Source organism: Cheilinus undulatus, linkage group 6, assembly GCF_018320785.1.
Source record: "Cheilinus undulatus linkage group 6, ASM1832078v1, whole genome shotgun sequence".
Classification (NCBI taxonomy): domain Eukaryota; kingdom Metazoa; phylum Chordata; class Actinopteri; order Labriformes; family Labridae; genus Cheilinus; species Cheilinus undulatus.
In genome coordinates this window covers 32,438,332-32,463,808 of record NC_054870.1, presented here as the reverse complement: position 1 = coordinate 32,463,808, position 25,477 = coordinate 32,438,332, and the positions used below count along the sequence as shown (strand labels likewise).

The following is a 25,477-nucleotide window of genomic DNA, read 5'->3' as shown; positions in this document are numbered from 1 at the left end:
CCCTACTGTCATTAGCATTTTAATTAGTGTGGAGGAGTGTATTCTAAAATTTTGCAAAGTAGAGCTCTGCTAAAAATGTATAAATGTTAATAATGATATCACACAATAGGCGGAGTAACGTGTGCAAGAGAATTAAGCCTAGGTGAAACAGTTATATTAAAATGTAGAGTATCATTAAAGGCATATGAATTATTATGATTTTTACCACAACACTCAGCATCCCTTAGAGCTATCCTGTCACCCTGACTGGTTTTTCTGTCTATCTGTTTAAATAAGGGAGTAAGCGAGCACTAGCTCAAGTTTCTGTAACTGCTTGTTTAAATACTGGTGAACGTGTATTGAGAATCTAACTTTATAAACTATAATAATGTATAGGGATTCACCAATGCATGGGTTGAGTATTTTTATTGGCCAGTATCTGCCCTGATGGTAGACTTTGGCCCATTTGCAAATGGGCAGACTGATGTCTGTCGTCTTTATTCAACATAAATTTAACACTGTCAAGCTGCTATGCCTAACTTTATTCAGAGAAGATTTTCTATATGTGGCAAAAGAGGTAATTTATTGGACAAATGTTTGTTTGTTTTTACAGTCAAAAGGGAAAACATAACATCACTGATCATTTGCCACACAAGTGTCATTTCCTACAGAACAGGTACTTTCTCTTGATGGAGTAAATATTGCTGATGAGATCTCAGAACTCCCTCTGTAAAAGCATAGTTTAAGCATATGAAAAGTACTGTAACATTGTAGTATTGGAACTTTTAAATAATTTTAAATTCTGAATATTTGATCCACCTATAAGTTTGTGGAAAAATCAGCTAACATGTCTCGTATTAGATCACATCCCCATTGATTAATATGAATGTGTGCTTACTAGAAACACACTTTATCTGAAAGGCCCCGGTTTTGCTTTACAAATATGCTGCTTACTGGCCTGCCAAAACATTGAAGCCTCACTACCTGCTAAAATCTGCCCACTCATTCCACTGTAATGAGACAGATGGAGCAAGCAGAGACTGCACGCACAGGCTGTAGGTCAGAAACAGCAGAGAGGATTCTGCTGGGATTTAATAAGAGGCCAAAAAGGACATACAGGACATCAGCCCTTAAATACAAAGTGTATTACAAGCTTATTGTAATACTTGACTTAACCTCCCCTGCTGTCTGTGCCAATATGTCTCATTTTATAAGACTTTTTCCTGTGCCTGCTGCACCACATTGATGTGATGGTAATTCCAAGGGAAAAAAGCCTGTCCTGCGTTTAATACAATAAGACAATTCATGAAAGAGAGACAGTGAGGGAGCAGAAATTTCTCAACTTATCTGCTTGTTATAGTTACTTCAGTTGAGGAGAACACATAGTATTATAGCTGTTGAGTTAAAATAAATGTGACGCAAATAAGCTCTGACCGTGTTAACACTTACTGCAACACGTGTCAGTCGACACATACTGCTGAGGAGTAAAAATCCTGCTTTTTCTGAGATGTCATCTTTTCAAAAACTTGGAAGAAAGATAGTTTTATTTTTTGGCATGAGAGCGATGCATTTTTCACTTCCTCCGGTGGGTTTTGAAAGGTGCCAGTAAGCTGGAGGCTCATAGATCTTTCTCAAACCACAGAGGACGATGCAATCCTTCATTTAGAATTAAGACATGTGAACACCACCAAGACTCCTGTTACAGCAGGAGGTTTCCTGCCAAGAGCGGCATTAGAATGCACATGGGTCCTGGATTATTCTTGCATTTCAGTGGATGCATCTGTCCATTTACGTCTTCGTTTTCTTTAGTGCACTCCCTTGAAAATTGTCCTCATTTTGTGTTTTGTAAGAAGTTTGTCACTCCCTGAACCACAGTAATGTTGCCATTCAAATGTCAACATTACATTTTATTTAAAGGTTGCAGTGGGTGGTACTCTGCACGTCAAATAGTCTAAAAAACTGTCCATTTCAGTAAGTATTCACACAAACTCATATTTTGATTGAAAGTGCCCTTTGTATGTTATAGTACCCAGAACTCTGAAGTATCAAGAGCTGTGCCCATTCAGGTCAAATTGACCCACTGGGTTGTTAGCAGAGCTCAATTTAATAAAAGCATCCTAACATCTCAGCCTCTGTGGGGAAACTTTTAGATTTTAATGGCAGCTGAAGAGCTTCAGGCTGATGTATGCAGAGGGATTTATACATTTTGACGATGCACAAACAGTTTTTTAAAGCCAAGATTTCCCGTCACTCATAAAGGTTAATGAATATTACATTGCCAGGACTTATGGGTGCTGATGTTCACTTGAACAGCTTAATACTGTGCTTCAAATGGGGGATATTTTCTGATCTATTAAGTTAAATCTATTTTTAGAGACAACTGTTCATCCAACTGCTTAAATGTCACAATTTATGGTTTTCTTTACACTTGAAGAGTATGAAACATCTCAATACTGTGGCCATTTATGGTTATTGTTCAGTCATTTCTAGGAATGTAACAGTACCTTGTTTCAAAGTCAGATGATTTGCATCAATCTGACAAAATAAACATGTTACACCTGTAACAGCGTTAGTATTCATCCTGAACCATCACAGTTCATCTGCCTCACTTTGGTCGAGCAGTCACACACCATCAGAAATGTTTATCATTTCTGTGTGGCTTTTTATTTTTATGAATTTGTTTTCAGTTCTTCCTTTTTTAAGTTTAATTTTTGATACAGAACATGCTGTACCAACAATCCTTGGTACTTGGCATTAATGTCAGTTCTAAATAAATTAGATAGCCTTGTTGCTCTTTCTCTTTTTTAACCTGTTACCCAACTGTGACCTAAAAACAGAGATCCAAAATACATTGTGACTTGTGTTAACCATTAAAATAATTATAATGCATTTTATTTATAAGTGCCTTTCCCAGCACTCAAGGACACTTTACAGAAACAAGACAGATACAATAAAAATAAACAGATAAAAGCTTCCAACAGTATAAATGGAACAGTGCAATTACAGTGAATAGGCTTTCCTGAACAGGTGAGTTTTGAGTCTGGATTTGAAAGAGGAGGAGAGACAATATTTTAGGATGTCCGCTGGTAGTGAGTTCCAGAGTTGGGGTGCAGAGTGGCTGAAAGCTTCCCCTGGTGCTGAGGCAGGCAGAGGACACAGTGAGGTGGATGGAGGAGAAGGATCTGAAGGAGTGGGAGGAGGTGGTGATGTGGAGATCAGACGGATAAAGAGGGGCGAAATTGTGGATGGCCATGAATGCATACTGGAGGATTTTGAATTCTATTCTGGAGTGGGTGATGTGGTGAAAGGAGGGGGTTTTGGTGATGATGCGAGCGCTGAGTTCTTAACCAGTTGAAGCCTATGGAGGGATTTGTAAGGGAGCCCAAAGAGGAGAGAATAGTCTATATGGGAGGTAACAAGGCTGTGAACAAGGATTGAAGTGGCATGGAGGGTGAGGGAGGGGAAGAGGCAATTGATGTTGCGTGGACAGAAATATGCAGGTAATATTATTGATGTGAGATTAAAATGATTATTAGCTGTCAAGGATGATTCTTAACCTGAGGGGAGGGGGGAACAGAGCTGTCTATTGCGAGGGAAAGACTGTCGACTTTGGATAATGTAGATTTTGTACCAATGAGGAAGATTTCTGTTTTGTCGCTGTTTGATTTTTGGAAGTTTGCAGTTAACCAGAATTTTATTTCAGATAAGCAGTTGGTGAGGGATGGGTGACATCTGCAAAGTAGTGGAAATGGATATTGAATTTGCAATAATATTGCCAAGGGGAAGGAGGTAGGTGATGGGAGGGGGGGGCAACACTGATTCAAACAGGTCACATAGGATGAGTTGTGCTCTGTTTCTTTACTGGCTGCTATACAAATGAATTCAAAGTGCCATACAAGGGCCATTTTCACTTCCATTGGACAATTTTATGGAAGCTTGTTTGGGATCATCTATGCAGACTGTAAATCTCACGGGACATTTTTCAACCTAACAAGAAATCTTGTGTTGTCTCATGAGATCTCGTGCTATAAGAGCTCTTCTCAAGATCTCGGATTCCCAAGGTTAGCTTGAAACAAGACATCGGAATTGAGCCTTTTTCTTCCAGAAATCATCAGTGATGCAGAGCCACAAGACCTGTTGCTCCAGACTGAACTTTGTCTGTGCCTCTGAGTCTCATATGTATTGAATGTTTGTAACTGAGAGATGCTGAACTCATCCACATCAGGACTCTATGTCTCAAACCTGCTAGCTATCTCAGTTTTGATAGAAGGTTGGGAGAAGTATTTGAAGACTTTTTTCCCCTCCCACTTAAAGTGTTTTAATGTTTTTCCTTGAGTGTGCATGGTGGTCCTGATGTGTGTTAGAGGGCAGGTTTTGAACATGTCTGAGGACAGGTAGCAGTGCTTCTGGCAGCAGGTGTTTATCACTGCTCGCCTCCTCCTCACTGTAGATTAGTAACACATGATGGCACCTCATCCCGATAACCTTCTACACACACAACACTGCCACAGAGGTGGTGGAGAGGCTGAGGAGGAGGAGGAGGAGGTTGGGATGGTTGGGATTCATCTCATGTCAGCAGTGGGATTCAGAGGAGAAGCTGATAACACAGTGCCCTCTAGTGAAACGTGTCTGTTTTTGTCAGCTGATAGCTGCTAAATGCTAATGCATATTTAAAGGATGCAGAAGGTCCTGGATAATTCCGGTTTCTGTTCACAGTGTCTTGAGATAACAGTAATGTCCTGTGTGGTGATTTTTAAATGAATTTCAACTCTCAAACAGGGATTTTCAGTAATGCTTCATTGCATGCCTAGTGGAGTGATCGCATCCTGAAAAAAAATGAAAGTCTGATAAATATTGATCCCACTGGTCTTTTCAGGAAAGACTGAGATTTTTAGTACAGGACTTCACAGCTGAACAAAATACAACAAACCATAAACCTCATTTTATAAACATGTTAAAATGAGGACATATGAAGTGACTGACTGCTGTTTTTTCTTAATCAGGACTTTGACAAGCCCAGTCCACCCCAGAAACCCCTACCTGCAGACCCCCTAGGGAGGAGCTCTCGGCTGGTTCACCGTCCTTCAGCAGCAGGAGTCCACTTCCCTGGGACTGGACCCCTCCCCATACCAATCCCCACTGTGCCCAGACCCCCACCCACCATCCCTTTACCCAGCAGGTTGGTACAACGTGACAGGAATCACAAGTTTCTTCTAAGCCCTTTTCTTGGTATTGCTGTTGGCTTTTAGACTTGATAGGACCTGTACTGAGGTAGATTTGAGGCTTTCAGAGTGCCTTGTCAAGAAACAAGGTTTTTTATATATTAAAGTTTTTTTTCTGTCAAACCTTGATTAATGATCATCTAACTTTACATCTGGGAATCCTGCAAGTGCATTTCCTTGTCAAAACAATTTTTATTTTATTTTACACTTCTTTGGGGATGCTGTTCTAGTTGTTTTAATGTGGCTCTTTAGTAGTTGATATCCTGAAAAGGAGTTAAGTGTACAATTCAAACCATTTTTTCTTTTTTAGGACAGGTTCTGTTTGTGCTTTGCTTTGTAATATTAGATGGATAAGACAAAGTAGCCATTTAAATTTGCTCTATATGTGAGTTTTATGTGAGATCAGGACATATCCAGATTACATACAGTGCCTATGAAAAGTTTTCTCCCCTTAGATGTATAACCGTTTTAGTGATTGTATAAATCAGTCATGGTTGATATAATTTGGCTTTTTTGACCAAAAAATTACAAAAAACTCTTTAATGTCAAAGTGAAAACCAATTTCTACTAAGTAATGCCAATGAAAAACAAAAGAAATCTGAGGTGAAATAAGTGACTACATAGATATTCACCCCCTTAAGGCCATCAAACATAGTGTCTCAAATGATGGCCAAAAAGCATAATTTTGGCCTCATGAACCCAAAGATCTTTCTTCCACTTGAGTGTGGAGTCTCCCACATGCCTTTTCACAAACCCTAGTCAAAATTTAATCTGAGATTTTTTTCAAGAGTGGCTCTCTCTTTGCCACTCTCCCATAAAGCTTTGACTGGTGAAGAACCTGAGCAGCAATTGTTGTATGCAGATTCTCTGTCATCTCAGCTGCTGAAGCTCCTTCAGAGTAGTCATAGGTGTCTTGGTGGTCTCCCCCACTAGTCTCCTTCTTGCACGGTCACTCAGTTTTTGAGGAGATTTACACATGTAACCCTAACCCTTCCTTCCATTTCTTGATGATGGATTTAGCTGAACTCTGGGGGATGTTTGGTGCCCCAGAGGTATTTTTTTGTATCCATCAAGCTGACTTATACTGTTCAATAACCTTTTCTCTGAGTGTCTTGGGGTGTTCTTTTTTCCTCATGGTGTAATGGTAGCCAGGAATACTTATTACCAGTGACTGGACCTTCCAGAGACAGGTGTCTACATATTATAGTCACCTGAGACGCATTGACTGCACTCAAATGATCCCCTTTTCACTGATTGTGAGACTACTAGTACCAATTGGCTAGACTTCTGTCACTTTAAAGGGGATGAATATTTATGCAGTGACTTATTTAACATTACTTACTTCTTTTGGTCAACATTACTTTGTAGAAATCTGTTTCCACTTCAAACTTCTTACAAAACACAAAATGAGGACAATTTTCAAGGGAGTGCACTAAAGAAAACGAAGACGTAAATGGACAGATGCATCCACTGAAATGCAAGAATAATCCAGGACCCATGTGCATTCTAATGCCACTGACATTAAAAAGTTTTTTTTAGTTTAATAAAATGTCAAAAAAGCCAAATTATGTTGATCTTGAATGATTTTTTCAATCAGTAAGAGGTGTTGTGTTTCAAAATCCAACGTAGCTTGTGATTAATAATAGGAGAAAGGGGAGGATTATTGTCATAGGATATTTTTTGTGCTTCTCCCCTGAAATAAGCACTTAATTCTGATTTGTATTGGTTAGAAGTGTAACAAAATCATAGAGTAACTAATATGGAGCTTTCATTCTTGTTTTTTTCATTCCAGACCTGTGCCAGTGTTACCGTACAGACCACCAAAGATTCACAAGGACTACGGGGCTCCTAATTCCTAATGCTGTGGATGAGTAGATCTGCAAACAGGTGGAGACTTTTTGATTTGCACTAATAACTGAGACTCTGTGGGATTTTGGACACAAGACAGAGTCTCTCATGATGGGGAGGTAATGCCACATCTCGGTGCTACACCCCTAAAAAGGTGCTTTGTTGTCCTCACTCAGGTACCAATGAACTATTTATCTATTTAACTATTTAACTTGGATTTTGACAATGCGTGCACAGAGCACTCTGATTGAGAGTGAGAAGTTTAGAAAAGAAAGACTCGTGTTTTGGATGTTTTCTTTTGCAATTTTAATGATTTTTATACTTTTATTTCCTCAAATGAAATGCTGAAATCTATGTTTTTATAGCCAGTGAAGTTGCTTAAACCATTAAAGCACCAAAAAAGTAAGTTTGGATTCAAGTGGTGATAAAGGGAAATGGAGCACAACTCATTAAGTTGGCAGCACACCTGATGGGCTGTAGATGGGAGTTTATTTAGATTTTCTATCATGTATGTATTCAATACCAAATACATCTTTTCTATCCATGCTGCCAAGGTTCTACTAAGTAGATATATTCAAGTCTTTTTATGGTTTAAATGCAGTGCTCTTATACAAAAGCCGCTTATTACATCTTTAATGTGGCATTAATATGATCAGCTTGACTTTAAAGTCTCACCGCCAGACTCTTTTATTCCCTTTTAAGTTCACGTTTGCAGAAATATTTCACACATTTCAGACTCTGAGGCTCTGACACACTGCTCGTGGCACGTGTTGGACGCCCAACATGCTCTCCTGATAGCTGGCAGATGCTGCAGAGTCTCCACAGTTTCGACAGACTGATTGTGTTCCAGAGAATTACACCAACACCAAATGATTCAATAATAACTCTGGTGTTTGTATGTTTTACATTTACGCTCACTTTATTTCTAAGTGTGCGAGCCAAGGAGAATGACTTCAGCGTTGTGAGCTTTGCCAAGCTCCCCCTCGGCTGTGCTTCTAACAAGATGTTTTACCATTTCTCTCCTGTCTTCTTTGTTTTTTTTCTGCCTTCATAACATTCCAATATGATTTTGTATTTCTCCTTTTTGTCTTTTTCTTGAGATAAATGTATGATGGCATCTATTACCAGATTCAGAGCTCAAGAGTTGCACTTTTATTTTAGCAGTTTCTTTCATTGTTGTTGACATATAGGAGGGATTTGAATATTACAGCAGAGTTTTTTTTTTCCCCGTGTCAGTTTTCATTTTTGATAATTTATGTCATATTTAGAGCATATCCAAAACACAGCCCTGGTCCCCTCACATGTGCAGAATGATGGAAGTCGGTAAAACGCTGCCTCGCGTGTCATATTTTGGACGTGCTCAGATTTGTCCGACAGTTGGTGTAACAGCTCTCCGATTGAAAATATTTGTCAGTGCTGTGTCGATTAATTGTTAAATGTTTATTCCATTTGTAAGCCCTAATGTACTGTGTTTATTTCTATGTCTGTAACATGTTTAAAGCCATTGTAAAGTGTAAATATTGTCTGTCACAATTTCTCTTTTTGTTCTTTTTTTTACATGCACAGCAAAGAACTGAGAACTGCTTTGAGGCTAAACCCAAGGTTTACCTGTGAAAAGATTCAACCTTTAACTTCTAGGTTGAATCTTTCAGAGACCAGTGTTTAAGAGAAAAAAACTGAAACTGATTGAAAGAAATCAGGGTCAAATAAAAGATCCTTTATGACTGTTTATAACACGTTGTTTTCATTTCATTCTCTCTTGGAATTTGAAGTTTAAAAACATAAAACTTAAAAAATAGATGAGAAATGTTTTCACAGCCGTTTTGCTGAAGAGGTCAGTATGAGTTCACAAGGGTATAAATTTTGAACCCTTTGATGTTTATGAATAAGTTACTCACTTTGTTGTTTTTTGGCTTTTGATATGAGTGAGCCTAAAGCTTAATCTGCAAAATGTAACTGAGCCTGTAACAAAGCCACCAAACAAGGACTTTGATCATTTAAAGTATTCTCTATTTAGAAGCAGCTTTCGTCATTATCCTACTGCAGACAAACAACTACAAGAAATACTTAAAAATGGGATGAATACACAAAGGTTGGAAAAAACAAGTCTTTTCCTGTCCTTTTCTCAAATACAACTTTTTAAATGGTCAAAGAAAACAGAGCATTTTCCCTATGAAGGGTCTGCAGGGTCTTAAAAGTTTATAAATCAATCATCAAATATTAAGGCTATTGAAAAGTCTTAAATGGAAAAAGTTGTAGGCTATTTTTTCTGTTTTTGTTTAACATTTACTTTAAAGCACAAGTGAGATTCTGATTAAACTCCATCAGATCCACCCTCAGTGTGCATGCTGCATGCTTTTTTTTTCTCTGGCCTGTTGAGCTGTCAGTGCGTCTTTAAATCTCCCCTAGCTAGCCAATTAACTACAGGTGCATTTAAAAAAGATAGAATATTATGTAAAAGTTCATGACAATCCAGCAGTGCCACAGACTGATTGGCTCCATGTCATGTTATATTGATGCAGTAATTTGAAAATAAAAACCAGCTTTGCAGCAAAGCTTAACCTGGTGTAATACTAGCACAGAGTCTGTTAATATAGCACTTCTAGCACCTCAAAGACAGCCTTCCCATCTGCACCAAACATGCACATAAATATATCACCAATGTAAATGGTTAGAAATTGAAAATGTAATGGGGACAGAATATACTGAGAGGGTCTTCAAAAGTATTACATTGCATTAATGTCAGATTTTCTGTACACTGAAGAACTGAAACAGCTGCCTGTGAAGATTGTTGAACACTGCCACCTGGTGGACAGCACTGGTCTGCACAAGCCCCCACCACTCACGTTCCTCTTCACTTGATTAACCTACTATGCTGAATTAAAAAAAATCCTATCTGATGTAAACCTTTACACCATATTTGGGGTAGGAAAGAAATAAAAGCCAGTGGATTTACATCAGAGGGAGAAACTTAACTCAACAATTTTACACATGGTTCAAAAGGATAAAATTGAAGTTAGCCTTCTTTCATGATAAACTGATGCAAGGAAGGGAAGCAGGGAATCAAATCATCAAAAGAGTGTCTTCTGTTACTAAAGTACCACTGAGCTTTTAAATCTCGGGGGATTACTGGAAGGCTGATATATTGAAACTTCTCAAAGTGGTTGTGGCCACTAGGTGGCGCGCAAAGACAACTGGTTGGAATCGAAAAAGTGAGACGAAAATTATTTGGACATTTTTAGGAAATATTAAATTTATCAACCTTGCTGTTTCTTACCTACCCAGTAGTTGAATCATCATATTTAACTACTTTGCCGTTGTTATGTTTAAAGGTTTGCTGTTATAAAGCATGCTTCGTTTAGCATTAAGATGTGCTAAAGAATACAAAAGCTAACAGTGATTATCCCGGACTAAAACAGGTGTGTACAAGTACCGTCTGGAAATAGTTGCAGCGCAACATTTGGGCTCAATGCGAACAAAAATGTTCGGTAAGTTTCAACTTTTGGCTGGAGAAAATGTTTTACTACATTTTAATGTGTTATTTATTTTTTCTTTTAAATGACGTAGATTTGCGTTTGAGCAGCGTCTGCTTTCATTGAGCTGTAGCTACTTGCCATACTTTCAGTGCAGTCAGACAGTGTAGATTTATAATCCAGAAAAGTCAGAAACTGAACAGTTTATTAAGAAGAAATGTAATTTCATGTCATTATAACCACATACCTCAATTTCAGGTGGGTGTCCGCTGTTTTAAGGTCTCAAATTTTGTACGTTTTTTAAAAAATCATAATTTCACAGCCTATTCCTCTAAACAGGTTGTAGGCTAGCTTGTTGCTTTTTTTTTCTTTTTTAATTCAGATTTAATCACACTTGAGGTGGTCACACTTGGTCAGCTGCAACAGTAAAGGGATTATTGACTCACATCAAAGCTCTATAATCAGAATGAAACATTATAAGGATTCTGAAATGAATTTTGCATTTTTGTTTCTTAAAATGTGATTGTCGGTTGTTCAACTTTTAGTTTTAACTGCAGTGCAAAAGTAGTACTTCTAGACTGTAGTACAACTACTTTAAGGCCACTTCGTAGAAAAATAAGACCTTTCATTCTGCTACTTTATGATATCACATACTTTTTTCCATATTGTTTCATCTTAAAATGCATCAATAAAGCTTAGTTTATATATTATAGTAAAAAATACTGGCATTCTCTTTTCTGTTTTTTTTTTTTTTTTAAATACATTTTTGTCTTACTGTCAGCAGGAAACACAACTGTGGTTAATAAAAGGGATGATTCAATGAGTCTCAAAATGCATGAAGAGATTTTAAATAAAGGTTATACAAAGTATTAAGATAAATGCAACTAAAATTTATTAGTATAGCATTTTTCATACATAATAAACATTCAGCTTGAACTGCTTAACAAAGAACAGCAGACAGCAATAAAAGCAAAAGAGACAAGATTATCAAGAACGAGGTTATAAAATACAACTAATACAGTTAAGAGACTAACATATTTTTAAATATGCTATATGATATATAACATATAATATGCTATATAAATAAACATTATTATTATTAAAAAGTCAGTGAAATACATTAAATTGGTTAAAGTAAAACAAAATAAAAACTCAAGATAAAACAATGATAAAAGAAAGGTAGACAATTTAAACAGGTAACAAAAAATACACCATATTAAAAGCCAGATTAAATAGATATGTCTTCAGTTTGTTTTGTTTTTTTACATTAAGGCAGCTGACAAATTTAATGCCCAGGTGGAGTAAGTTCCATATATTTGGGTCATAAACACAGAATGCTCTCTTATACACTTATAACAGTTAAAAGGGAGAAATAATGTCAGATATGATGTAAATATCTTGCTCAGGTGTCTGTGTAATACCAAAAAAATGTTGTCTTTGGTTTTAAACTTTGAGAAACAAATTCCAGCCATTTTTTAAATAAAACTGTTTTTTCCCATCACTTCATAAGCTGAATAACATTTTCTTACTTAATTATTTCAGAACTATCTGAAAACTAAGGAAATAGACATCTTTTTTTCTCAACATACAGAACTTTCTTTTCACTTACTCTTTTTTCACTTTTTTGTCAAAGATAGATTTAGGAGTTTACCACAAACAAGCATTTTCCCAATTACTTAATTAAAACCAGTTGATGGATAAGTGTGTTTTAGGTTTTGTACAGCTTGTGTCTAATATCTGAGCCAGTCCCCATTGTAAACAGCAGACCCCTGTGAGCGTCTGCCCATCTATGTCTGTTCTTACATCTGTGTGGGTGTGAGTCATCTGTTGATGACTGCACTTCTATGGGATTAGTGGCCACATGACAACACTGGGCTGGCCGCCTGGCGAGCCTTTCATTTGGCTTCACTGGCAGAGGAGCAGTGTGTCTGTCCAACAGTTTACTGAGAGCTGGAGATTTGCACTCTTCAATTTCTGTGGATCTGTAAATGAAGTCTCAACCATACGGACTGGGAGCTCAGTGGAGATGGCGCAGGACACCACCAGCTTAACTGAAGAGGACTTTTTTGAGGGGGCATCAGCCTGCTGCTCAGCTTCGGAGGGTTTGACTCAGGGAGACAAAGAATATGATGACATTTTGGAGCTTAATCAGTTTGATGGACTGCCATATTCCTCCAGGTTTTACAACTTGCTCAGAGAAAGAAAAGAGCTGCCAGTGTGGAAGGCAAAATCTGAATTCATGGACACTTTGGCCAAAGGACAGTTCGTTGTTGTCAGTGGCTCTGCTGAAACTGGGAGGAGTTCTCAAGTGAGTAATGAACGGGATTTGACAGTTACGATTGAACTTTATGTGACAGGTTGTATCTTTCACACTAGTTCATTTAAAAACATTTAATGCTATCATAAAAAGATAATTAGCATCTCTATTTGTGCTTTTTAATTGACAAAGAAGTATTATACAAGCAAGAAGAGTAAAGAAGGACAGCAATTATAACTTGTACAAGGCAATAAATGTACAACATCATATTATTAGCTACTATTCTGTTAAATGAAAAGCATAGATGGAGCTTATAAGGGAGATGTGATGTTACACATGCCTGCAGACTTGGTGATTAGGCATTGTGCCTCTTGCTGTTCTTTCCCACCAGATTCCTCAGTGGTGTGCTGAATTCTGCCTGTCAGTCCAGTTCCAGCACGGCATGGTGGTTTGTACCCAGATTCACTCACAGCAGGCAGTGGATCTGGCCTTAAGAGTGGCTGACGAGATGGATGTCAACATCGGCCATGAGGTCGGCTACAGCATCCCTTTGGAAACATGTTTTGCCAACGATACAGTCCTCAGGTAAATTAAAGAAATACCTCCAAAAGTTAGTGTTTCTCTATGTGAGTATTGCTTCTGTTGCAGGGTTTAATAAAGCACAGTCATGACACGCAGCGCTAAATCACCCCGCCTTTTTTCATTCTCAAGAGAGAAGTGAACAATAGGCTCAGGGGTCTTTTCAGGGGGCTCCTCCACAGCTGCCCGGCTCCCAGTCTGCCCATATGTCTCCCTCCCTCATGTGGGTGCCTCATAAGTCAGCTTGGGAACAAAGAAAGCTCAGCACATTGAGGAGAGGCGGATAAGATGAACAGGCTGCCAGCGAGTAGGACAGCATCCACTCCCAGCTCTAATTATCAAAGTAAATTACTCTAATAGGGACCGGGCTGATGAGTTGACAGAGCGTTTTTCATTAAGGTGCCATTCTGTGGTGTGCTGAATGAATCTCCTGGATTTATTGTTCCTTTTCTTCACCCTTGAGGTTTACCATCAGAAAAAAGAGATCTGACAATTTACTTCAGGATATTCAGATTTCTTTATTTTATTCTATGTAGATTTGATACCAGTGAATGATATTGGAGGATGAAAAAGTAAGAGATATCATCAATAAAGCAATGAAAAATAAATGAAAGAGTAAAAACAAAAGAAAACACAGGGAGGATATGTCAAAGCAGAAGAAAACAAATAAAAAGAAAATACAAACGGAAAGAGAAAATGGGGGGGAGCAGAGATTAACAAAAAAAGCAAGAATACAGAATCATAAAGAAAAATCAAAAATAGGGAAGGACTTAGAAATTAAAAAAAGCACAAGAAAGGACAAGGAAACAAAAATGGCAAGGGGACAAACAGAACAGAGAAAAAGAGAAAAAAAGGTGGAATAAAGAAGAAAAACAAAACTTAGGAGGAAACGATCAATGCAGAGATAAAAAATAAATAATAGACAAAAAAATAAAAAGATGAGGAAGGACTTACAGATTAAACAAAAACAAGAAAAAGAGGGACAAGAGGAAAGAAAAACAGCCAGGGGACAAACAAAACAGACAAAAAATATTGAACTGAAAAAACAAAAAAGAGGTGATCCAGTTAAACGAAACAGAAAAAAAAAAAACAATAAAGAAAAAAAAAATCATAGGATAGATAAAACAAGATGGAAAAAGAAAAATACTTTAAAAGGTGAATGATGAAAATTGAATATATGAAGTAGAAACATGGAAAAAAGAAAATGACAAAAAAGGAGGGATAACGACCAAAATACAGATAAATTTAAAAAGTGAAAATGAAAAGCATGTTACAAAAAAGGAATAATAAGTGTATTTCAGTAGCCTATATGAAAGTGAAGTTTGAAATGCGAGCGGCATTAAAGCATTATTTGCCCCTCCCCAGGTTCTGCACAGATGACATGCTCCTGAGAGAGATGATGTCAGACCCTTTGCTCGAGCGCTACGGTGTGGTGGTCGTGGACCAGGCTCACCAGAGGACTGTAGCCACAGATGTTCTCCAGGGTCTGCTGAAAGACATTGCCCTGCAGAGACCAGAGCTACGTGTGGTCCTCCTCACTGCTGCTGAACCCAGCCCCAAGCAGCTGAAACACTTCACCGGGTCTGCGGTTCCTCTGATTCACCTGGAGAGCCCGGGTGCTGGTGAGGTGGTGTACAGCAGCACAGGTGACGGCTACTTCTGTGCCGCTCTTCGTCTGGTGCTTGAGATCCACCATTCTGGAGAAGATGGGGATGTGGTTGTGTTCCTGGTGACGGCACAGGTGAGAGGGTAAAACAAGACTGAGGGAATATACTGTGATATTTTTATTGTATTGCATCATATATTTGGTGTACATTGTGTTTTGTCATTAGTTACATAATGCATCATATAGTAGTGCATCCAGTCATAGTCTTTCCACATGAATCCGATGGCATCCCATCCTTTATAATCATATAGTATGGTTTCATATCTTATAGTGTTCAGCTAATTAAACTGTTTCATACCCTATCGATCTCTGTATTATGTTAAAGTTTGGAATTTTACTTTATCATTTTGCAGTGCATTGCATCATAACCACAGATACCTTATAACTGTGGCTTGAAAGTTTTTATGCGTTTTTCAACAAACAAGAAATAAATCATTCTACATTTTGAGCAAAATAATATTAGATTAAACAAGGGCTGAACAATTTTGAAAAAATATCTTATTATTTATTATCATTCTCATTTTGATTAAGAAAACCGTATAGTAAAATGAAGAAAAATATGATTTTTTTGTGAACTTTTCTTAAAAATATACCCTTAAATGATTGCATGATGTGTAGGGTGTAACATTCTGCAAAAAAGTTTGGTATTTTGACACATTCCAAGATAAAGAAACATTGTTCCTTCTGCCATTTGAATATTGCAGCAGGCCATATATTGATTTGATCTAAATTTCTATTGATTGTCCAGCCCTAGTGATAACCTATGGTATTGTATGCTGTATCTTTATATCCTTTCATACAGTTTGCATAGTACCTTATTGTATCACAGTGAATCATATCTTATTGTATCCAACTGCACCTTTCTCTTTGTTCTCCTTTAGGAAATAAATTTGGCTCATGACATCCTGTGTCACGAGGGGCACGGATTACCTGCTGTTCTGGGGGAGCTCCTGCCTGTTGCTCTGCATCCTGGCCAGTCTGGGAGTCTACCGATCCAAGGGGAGGAGGATACCTGCCGTAGTCGTAGAGTATTCCTCACATCCAGCCCAAATGAGGACTTTTTCTGGGCTGTTAACTCAATAAGCTTTGTCATAGATGCAGGACTTGAGAAAAGATATGTAAGTCAGCCTTATCTAATGTTATTTTAAAAAAAAACTAGTGTATAAATCTTGAAACGCACTAATAAGTTGACATACTGATTTAATGGGTCATGTATGAAATCATATTGTAGAATTCGCTTTTTACTTACTTTTTTTTTAACTTAATTTTTTCGTGTTTCTCAGACTACATTTGTTTATCAGAAATTCAATTATTGTCAGACATTTCTTATGCATGAAAAGGTGAGTGGAGTTGTATTATTTTTGTGTGAAGTAACTGTGATGTTGTGACAGGTTTACAACCCCAGGATCAGGACAAACTCAGTCATCATTCAGCCGATCAGCTCAGGTCAGGCTCAGAGCCGCAGACAGCTGGCAGGTCCTACAGGTGAGAGGATACAAAATCAAACTTCACACTGACAAATTCCTTCCTCTGCTGTCATCCTGTCTAAGAAATGATCTTTGGCTCTTGTAGGGAAGTGTTTTTGTCTTTACCCGGGGGACAGACAGCTTCCTGCTGAGATCCGCCCTCATATTGTAGAGTCTGACATCACATCGACGGTGCTCTTCTTGAAGAGGATGGAGATCGCTGGACTGCGTCAGTGTGACTTCATGGACAGACCAGGTGAGATTTACGTAAAGTGACCAAATAAACAAAGACAATATTTCCAATGTGATTCATTTTAGCCACATACTCTGTGATAATGAGACAAATTCAGGGTTCATTCAGTTCGCTCAATTGTGTTCAGACAGACAGGACGTTTTTTGTTTTTTTTTATTGGAGGGTAGTGAGCCGTGCCTCAGCTGAACTGACAGCTCATGTTCTGCCAGAATCCTTTTAGAGCTGACCTGCTTCCGTGTGCTTTTGTTTCCCTGGATTTATTCACCCCCACTTACAAAAACACACACAATCGTATACTCCCACACACTGAGCCTCCCATTAGTTGATCAGAGAACAAGATAATGTTGGTGTGTGAGTGTCCAAGTCTCTTTGTTTCCCTGCTCTGTTCATCCAAATAAAAACATGTTTGCTGCAAAGCAGAACAGAAAATCTAATTTGTATCATGAGAGGCTCTTCATTTTGCATAGTGATGCATGGCAGATGTTGGTGAGGATTATAAAATCCTAATCTTCTGCTGCCTTTTTACTCAGAGCGTGCCCACCCGGGTGCCAGTGTACAGTGTGGGAGGGGGGATTGTCCCAGTGGGTCAACATTTGGGATTATAGTTTAAAGCATCAAAATAATCCTAACGTGTGTAGTCAAAGGTTATTTGTAATTAATAATCTAAATACTAGATGCTCATTTGTCCTTGATTCTTAGTGGCCTTGAATTTTAAACCAAGATTTCTCCTCCAGATCCCGAAGGTCTCATGCAGGCGTTGGAGGAGCTGGACTACCTGGCAGCTCTGGATAATGATGGAAATCTGTCTGAGATGGGCATCATCATGTCAGAGTTCCCCCTGGAGCCTCAGATGGCCAAAACTCTGCTCGCCTCCTGTGAGTTTGACTGTGTCAGCGAGGTGGTCATCATAGCCGCCATGCTAACAGGTAACGTGTGCAAAATACATGACAATTTTAAGTTTTATTTAATTATTTATTTTACAGGGACAGTGCATATTAATCAGCATTTTTGTGAATATGATAGTTACCCAAAAAGCTAGTTTCCATCTGCAGTCCCTGGCCAGATGTTAAATTTGGTTCCTCAATATGATGAACAGCTCTGACACTAATCCCACATGGAAATATGTTCCACCAAAGAAAAAACAATTTTAGCATCAATATGACTTAGAAAACAGTAACCTGGAAGAAGAAAAGGTGATGCACTAACTAAATTACAGAAATACAAACTTAATGGTGCTTTTCCAATTTGCATTAGTGGCTCAACTTGGCTCAACCCCAGTCGAGTTTTTTTGTTTGTTTGTTTGTTTGTTTGTTTTATTCCATTAGGGATTATAACTCGTACCCAGATGTGGCATTATGGGTGGACCCCACTTGTACAGCTGGTCTACCCCAAATTATTGGGAGATAATATGCTTTCCTTTCTGTTACCTTTATTAATTCCTATTTGGTATTTGAGTGCTATTCAACACCTTTAATACAGTTTTCCCCTTTTATAAAATGAAGGTATTATAATTATGCATCTATTAAATGTGAAGTCATAGCTGCCATATTGTGCCATCTTACCCTGTCTAGGCTTGTAAAACTAGCATGAGTGCACTTGTACAGCTCAGCAGCAAATGGATCAGTGAGGGACAGAACAAGAGCTACATGTCAAGGACAAGGACTCAGCTGTCACCACGTGAAAGTCAGACAGCTTCACAAGGTTTTTCAACACTTGTCCCTCATTGTTCCAGCCCAAAGTGACTTGCAGGACTCCTGATGAGAGATTCACATCTGATTTCAAAACTAGATAGACGCTTCTTAATGACCAGACAAAAACCAACCAAACCGAAAAAAAAAAAGAACTTGTCTGATCTGATTGTTGTTGATTGCCTTAAAAGAAGAAACTGGTGCTGATGATCCGAGCTCAGACAGACAGCACAGTGCGCAGCTTTTTTTTTTTTTTTTTTTTAAACAACAGACAAATTCATCTCTACCTTCAAAACAGAAGGATCTGCTTTCACAAATGTATAAAGAATCATGTTCTGAACATTGATTTATGTGTCTTTAGCATAGCAGAAATAAAAAGGATCATATTTTCTGTGTAAGGCATTCAGAGAGCATGTTTTTCTTGCACCAGAATACATGAATAAATTACTCGGGTGGTCCGGCACTAAAAAAAAAGGCTGGCTCTATCGAAGCCTAAATGTTTTAGAGGAACATCTCTAGCATTTTCTTTACAAAAAACTATGGAATATAGTAGCCTATTGGAAGGAAAAACAGTCCTAGCTTTTGAAATTAACTGACCTAGTCAAAATTACATGGGCCCATCCAAAGTCGTAACCCTGGGACAGTCCCTGCTGGTAACTAGTGCTTTTTTGTATCACCTCTGGAAAGTCCTGCAAGCTGAGCTGATACTAAAATGTTGTGTAAGACACTTCCGCTGGGTAGTAAGAGAGTATCACCACTAAGGGTGTCACAAGTGGGATATCAAACGCAAAAATCAAACACATCTCATCCTCATGTTCATACTACTGTATAACTCCTGAAACTCTCCTTTGGTGACTGTTTTCTCTTGCTGCTTTTAGCCATAAAATGTGTCTCCTTGCTGTGACAAATTGAGTAGAGTTTCAGGTGCACCATCACCTTGATATCCTCCATTGGTTTCGTTGGTGGACATTACAGCAGTTTCGCAGAGCCATGCAATGACCATCTCACTTATGAGGAGGAGGAACTATGAGATGCTGTAGTTGAAAATTAAGTGCCCGGTACCAAAACTGAGCTGAGCTGAGTGGAGCCAGTATCACATATGGAGATGCATCATTAGGAATCAATGGTTGCAGAAGATTGAGATGGGGTTAACATAGAGATGTTGAGTGCACAATCAGTCATACTGAGAGGTGAAGATCTGGGTTTTTCCACTATGAAAGGTGCAACCATACATGGTAATTGAAAAAGAGATAGCTGCTGCTTTGGAACTTATCTTTCTGAGTTCTCTAGTATTTACTTAAGTTGACTATATATGGACATATCTGTGGTTCATTAGTTTCCCTGCATTCATGAAAATGCAGTGTAATTGGACAATAGGAAATTTTTAACAAGAGTTCCTTATAGATTGTCTTTAAATGCAGTTTGTAGTATTTTTCCCCCTCTGTTTTAAAGGGGAGAAGGGGAACAGTTGTTGTTTTTGTTTATCAGCCCTTTGAGTGTTTTCCCTCTTCTGAAAGTGTTTAAAAAGAAGCTACAAATAAAGTTTGAGATGTCCTTTCTGTGAACCTAACCCCTCAAATTATCTCTTCTATGTCCCTGTCTTGGGGTTGTTTGCTAAGTCTTTTTTTTCTTGTTTGTTGTGGGGGTTTTTTTTAGCACCAACTTGTTTCCTGGTTCCCTCTGTTGACCTGAAGCCAGAGGCAGCACAGTGCCATATGAAGTTCCAGCACCCAGAGGGCGACCACTTCACCCTGATCAATATCTTCAAAGCCTTTAAACATTGCCAGGAAGATCCATGTGAGTCTTGAGATGTTTTTTTCATGGAGACAAACAAATTCACACAGAGATATGGAGGTGAATGTCTGCATCCTTCATCGTGGGCTCTGTTCATTACTAATCTCTTTTTTTCAGACTGTGATGTGAAGAAGTGGTGTCAAGATTTCTATCTGAACCACTCGGCTTTGCTAATGGCTGACGCTCTTCGCACTGAGCTCTCAGACACTCTGAAGAGGATTGAGCTGCCTGTCTCAGTTCCTGCTTTTGGTTCACGCAGCAACACCCTCAACATTAAGAGAGCTCTGCTGGCAGGTTTCTTCATGCAGGTCAGAAAACAGAACTCTCTTTAATTTCTTTACACAAAACACAATAGAGTTATTTCAGCCTACAAAGAACTCAAACATTTAACTGCTTCAATAGGCAGGATGTGCTTTCATTGTTGGTTATTATAATGCAACTTTAGTTTCTTGATTTTGATCAAAGAGCTTTTATTCAGGGTGAAAACATATCAACTTAGTATCATTTTAAGAATTCACAGCTGTTTCATTTGAAGTTCTTTCTGTATTTTAGCTTCTTCAAATGATTGATCAGCCATTGGATGTTGTACCATTTTTCTGATTTTATAAATCAACCATGGTCGATATAATTTGCCTTTTTTGACCAAAAAAACTTTTAATGTCAAACTAAAAGCAGATTTCTACAAGGTAATGTCAATTCAATAAAATATGTTTGGTAAAATAAGTGGCTGCATAAATATTCACCCTCTTCAAGTCAGTATTTAGTAGCTGCACCTTTGGATGCAATCACAGCTCTGAGTCTGTGTGGATACATCTCAATCTGGCATGTGCATGAAGACACTGAAATTTACTCCATTCTTCTTTGCAAAACTGCTCAAGCTCTGCAGGTTGCATGAGGGCAGATCTTCAAGTTCAGCCATAAATTTTCTATTGGAATTGGGTCCGAGCTTTGACTCATCCACTCCAGAGCATTCACCTTGCTGTCTTTTAAGGGGACATATTATGCAAAAATCACTTTTTCAGGCTTTTCTAACAAAAATATGTGCCCCTGGCCTGTCCACAATCCCCTCAAGTACCAGAAAAATCCTTTCCCTCCCCCCCTTTCTTTCTCCACCTTTAAGAAAATGTGTGCTTAAACAAGCCGTTGTCAGGTTTTTCCCTCATGATGTCGTGGGGAGTTAGCACTGCCCCCAGGTTCAGTTGGCCCTCCTGCTTGGAAGAAAGTTCCTCTCAGTTGCCAGCCAAGAGGAGGATCAGGAGAGCCACATTCATTTCCTGAGAGGGGCGGAGTCAGACAGCTCATTAACATTTAAGGCAACAGACACAGAAACAGCTCGTTCTGAGCAGGGCTGAAACAGAGGTGGTTTTAGACATGCAAAAATCTTATACTGGAGGGTTTTTTTCTGCAACAGACTTAACAGGCATGTTTTGGGGACCTCTGAGACCTATATAAACTTATCTTAAAATTGTCAAATATGTCCCGTTTGAACCATTTTTGTGTAGCTTTTGCTGTATGCTTCGGGTCATTGTCTTGCTGGAAAACAATTTTCTCCCAAGCCATAGTTCTCTTGCAGACTGAATAACATCATTTTTTAAGATTTTCCTCCTGGATTTTTCAAATTATATTTTGCCACATTCATTTTACCCTCTATCTTTATGAGCCTTCCAGGGTTGGCTGCTGAGAAGCATTCCCACTGCATGATGCTGCTATCATCATGCTTCACAGTGAGGAGAGTACTTTTGGTGATGTGCAGTGTTTGGTGTCCACCAAACATAGTGCCTCAAATGATTTCCAAAAATCACCATTTTGGTCTCATCAGACTAAAGAACTGTCTTCCACTTGCCTTTTGGTGAACTCTAGTTGAGATTTGTTGAGTTTTCTTCAACAGAGTCTTTCTCTTCACCTCTCTCCAAAACCCGGGTAACAGTTGTTGTATGCAGAGTCTCTCTCATTTCAGCTGCTGAAGCTTCTAACTCCTTCAGAGTAGTCATAGGTGTCTTGGGTGAATATTTATACAGTCACTAATTTACATTACATATTTTTGTGTAATTGGCATTACTTTGTAGAAATCTGTTTTCACTTTCACATTAAAGAGGCTTTTTTGTAGTCTTTTTGTCAGAAAACCAAAGTCATATTGACCACGATTGATTTATAAAATCAATAACAGGATACAATATCCAGCAGGGTGAATGCTTTTTATAAGTAGTGTATAATCAAGTCACATAATTCAGACTCTTTGCACTCTGTACCTGTGTGTTCACTAAGATTGTGTGCCATCTAAGATAGGAAAATGTAGATGGTTATGCTTTAAACTGTGGCTGTATTTATGTTCTTAATCAATTTTTCACCCACTCCCAAGAAGCAACTTCAGTCATTTAAAAAAGTTAGAAAGAAATGATCAGACTTACTGATGATCTCATTTGCTGTTGTAGCTCATGAAGGGTTTTATGTTTCATAACCAGATAAAAACTCCTTACAGGAGCTTTAAGGAAAATTAAAGTGTGGCCTACTTCCAAGTTTAGTCTTGGGGTTTCCCTGGTTACCAGATACAGTCTTCTAATTCCATGCTCATTGTACCTCATGTTTAACAGATTTGAGGAAAACTAAAATTGTTTTCTATAATGCATCTTGACATGTAAATAAGACCTAAAATTAGAGTCACTGACATCACTGTGAAAATTTAAGATCAGAGTGAAAAAGTGATGTAGTTGTTTTTCTTGGCATGCCACTCTTCATTTAGGAGCTTACATTTTATATGACTTTCTCATGTTAGAATATTTAATTTTGGTGATTTTGGAGGGCTACAAACCTCAGCCAGGTCTGTCTTCTGAAATATAGTTTCAGCCTCAATGGGACTTCCTGAAATAAAGCTAAATGGATGAAATAACATAACTCAGCTGACTTTTCCTTGATGTGATTTCCTTCAGGTGGCTCGGGACGTTGATGGATCTGGGAATTACTTTATTTTAACCCATAAGCACGTAGCATCCATCCATCCTCTGTCAGGATACGGAGCAAAGAGTCCTAAACTGGGCCTGCCGGAGTGGGTGCTGTTCCACGAGCACTCGTTCTCTGAGGACAACTGCCTCCGCACCGTATCTCACATCACAGCAAGCCAGTAAGTCTCAGCATTGTTAACATTTTTCACATGCAGTCTTTTTATGTGGACTGACGGAGCTTAAAGTAATCAGACAGACACATTCCCTCTCCCATTTGGAGCAGATGTAAATACCGAGTTCATGCTGGTTGTGAGGGAGGTATCATAATCCTGTCTGTGAGTATCAGCTGGTTGGGGGGGATTATGGAGTGCATAGATCCCTGGGAATGTGGGAGCACCAGATTAATGAAGAAGAGAAAGCTGTGCAGACTTTGTCATGCTCTCTTAGGTTTCACATGCTAAACTATGGGACTTGTTTTAATGCAGATCACAGAATGTCAGCAGCAGATACTGTAAGTCTCTTTAAATACTGTAAATCTTCTCTAAACAACAATGGGTGCCACTCAAAACCAACCCAAATTGAAAACAAGTTTGCAAGCAGAAAACAAAAGGGTGTCCTTTTGTTTCAGCATCATTTTATTTTTTACTGCTCATACCTATAACTGTATACTGTCCTTTTTCCCTGCAAGGTTCATTGAGATGGCACCACAGTATTTTTTCTACAATCTTCCAACTAGTGAGAGCAAAGACATTCTCCAAAACATTTTAACGCATGGAGCAGCTCGGTACCAAGAGGAGGAACATCCAACCTCTAAAGAAGAACCACGGGAGGAGCAGACATACGACCGCTGTGTCATTCAGTGACTGACTGAACCATTGTTTCAGTGGTACTCATGAAGCAAAAATTCAAAATAGCACATAGTCTGGATAGTTGCACAGCTTATCCATTTATCCATTCATTTTTTAACCAGCTCGTCCCTTCCATCTGTTGCCCATTATCCCTCAGTTTTAGTATTACAACATGTCTTGTGTTTATATTCGTTAAAAGTGCACTATTGTATAAAAATAAACAGTTACTGTTGTTCTAATGTTAATTTTCATTGTCCAATCACTTATGTTTTTGCTAAATCTTTCTCAACAAAAAGTCTGTTTTAGAAAAAGTCACACTTTTAACTTTTCAAATTTCAACCCTACTTAATCAAATTGTGACAATAAAGACATTTTGTGTACAAAAAATGATTGTTTTTCTTGCAAATGTTATATGTATACAGATTCAAGGAGACCTGAAACCTTGTTTTAAAAAGTACAGAATGTCGGGTGTGCAGATATCCTAGCGGTCTAAGGTGCGACCCATGTACGTGGGCGGCCCGGGTTCAATCCAGCCTGTGGTCCTTTGCTGCATGTTTCTCCCCACTCTTGTCCCATTTCTGACTCTATCCACTGTCCTCCTCTGTCGAATAAAGGCACTAAAAAACCCAAAAATATATCTTAAAAAAAAAGGACAGAATGTCCTCTGTTTTTTTACAGGAGAGCACCAGGGCCACAATTAATTAAAGTTAAAGTTGGAAAAAAGTTACAGTTCAAGAAAAGAAAGCAAATTGTGGCCCTAATCCTCTACTGCACAGAGACCCTGACTGACCATGTATCAGTACCCAGGGTTGGAAAGTACAGTAGCTATTAAAAGTATTCACCCCCTTGGACATTTACCCTTTTATTGATTTTATAAATAAATTATTGTCAATATAATTTGCCTTTTTTGCCCAAAAAATCCCTCTTTACTGTCAAAGTGTAAACACATTTCTACAAAGTAATGTCAATTAAATAAAAATACCTATTTTTATATATCAAACCATGTCTTTATAGTCCTTGCGTTGTGCACTAGGGCACAGTCATGTTGGAATAGAAAAGGACCTTCCTCAAACAGTTGCCATTATAATGACCCTGTGTTATGTTTTGTTGTACTTGTTGGTAAATGTGGCTTTGCCTACACTCCTGCAGAGTGTGAGTAGTGGGTGTGGCTGTCAATGACTGTGGCTGTCTCAGTGAGTGTGCCTGTCAGATTTAAGTTGGTGACTTTGATTAGGTCCTGGTGCTGAGGCTGATTGGCTGCTGCAGAGATTGCTGCCACCTGAGGAACTCCAGCAAGTCTACAAATACCTGCTGCTGCAGCCTGCTCTTCCTCTCTACTCCAGCCACTTCCAACAAAGCAGCCTGTGAATTGTAGCTTCTGTGTGTTGTGTATAATTTTGACCATTAAGTGAGTATCTCAGAAGTCAGTCATAGTATCCAGAACTTAACTATAATACCTTTAAGC

The 25,477-nt window shown here is 38.5% G+C and overlaps 2 protein-coding genes across 11 annotated transcripts in view; both read left to right on the top strand.

Moving 5' to 3' along the window:
• The window catches only part of adam12b (ADAM metallopeptidase domain 12b), a 166,832-nt gene extending 158,054 nt beyond the window's left edge, over window positions 1-8,778 (top strand). For all 6 annotated transcript variants that reach the window (XM_041789975.1, XM_041789973.1, XM_041789974.1 and 3 more), the window contains 2 exons: window positions 4,983-5,158; window positions 6,994-8,778. In XM_041789975.1, coding sequence (XP_041645909.1) covers window positions 4,983-5,158; window positions 6,994-7,060 — 243 coding nt within the window. In that variant the 3' untranslated portion in view covers window positions 7,061-8,778. The remainder of the gene's footprint in view (window positions 1-4,982; window positions 5,159-6,993) is intronic.
• A 1,634-nt stretch (window positions 8,779-10,412) lies between these two features.
• On the top strand, window positions 10,413-24,257 carry dhx32b (DEAH (Asp-Glu-Ala-His) box polypeptide 32b). Of its 5 annotated transcripts, none has more exons than XM_041790295.1 (12): window positions 10,413-10,537; window positions 12,517-12,830; window positions 13,171-13,364; window positions 14,724-15,099; window positions 15,906-16,142; window positions 16,416-16,509; window positions 16,597-16,746; window positions 17,478-17,669; window positions 20,088-20,228; window positions 20,343-20,533; window positions 23,153-23,343; window positions 23,853-24,257. In XM_041790295.1, the coding sequence occupies exons 1-12, from the start codon at window positions 10,519-10,521 to the stop codon at window positions 24,025-24,027; spliced, it is 2,274 nt and encodes a 757-aa protein (XP_041646229.1). In that variant the 5' UTR covers window positions 10,413-10,518; the 3' UTR covers window positions 24,028-24,257. The 5 variants fall into 5 exon arrangements, with proteins under 5 accessions (XP_041646229.1, XP_041646231.1, XP_041646228.1 ...); XM_041790297.1 differs by having other exon boundaries at window positions 10,426-10,537; window positions 12,701-12,830; XM_041790294.1 differs by having other exon boundaries at window positions 10,435-10,537; window positions 12,377-12,830.
• The last annotated feature ends 1,220 nt before the right edge of the window (window positions 24,258-25,477 follow it).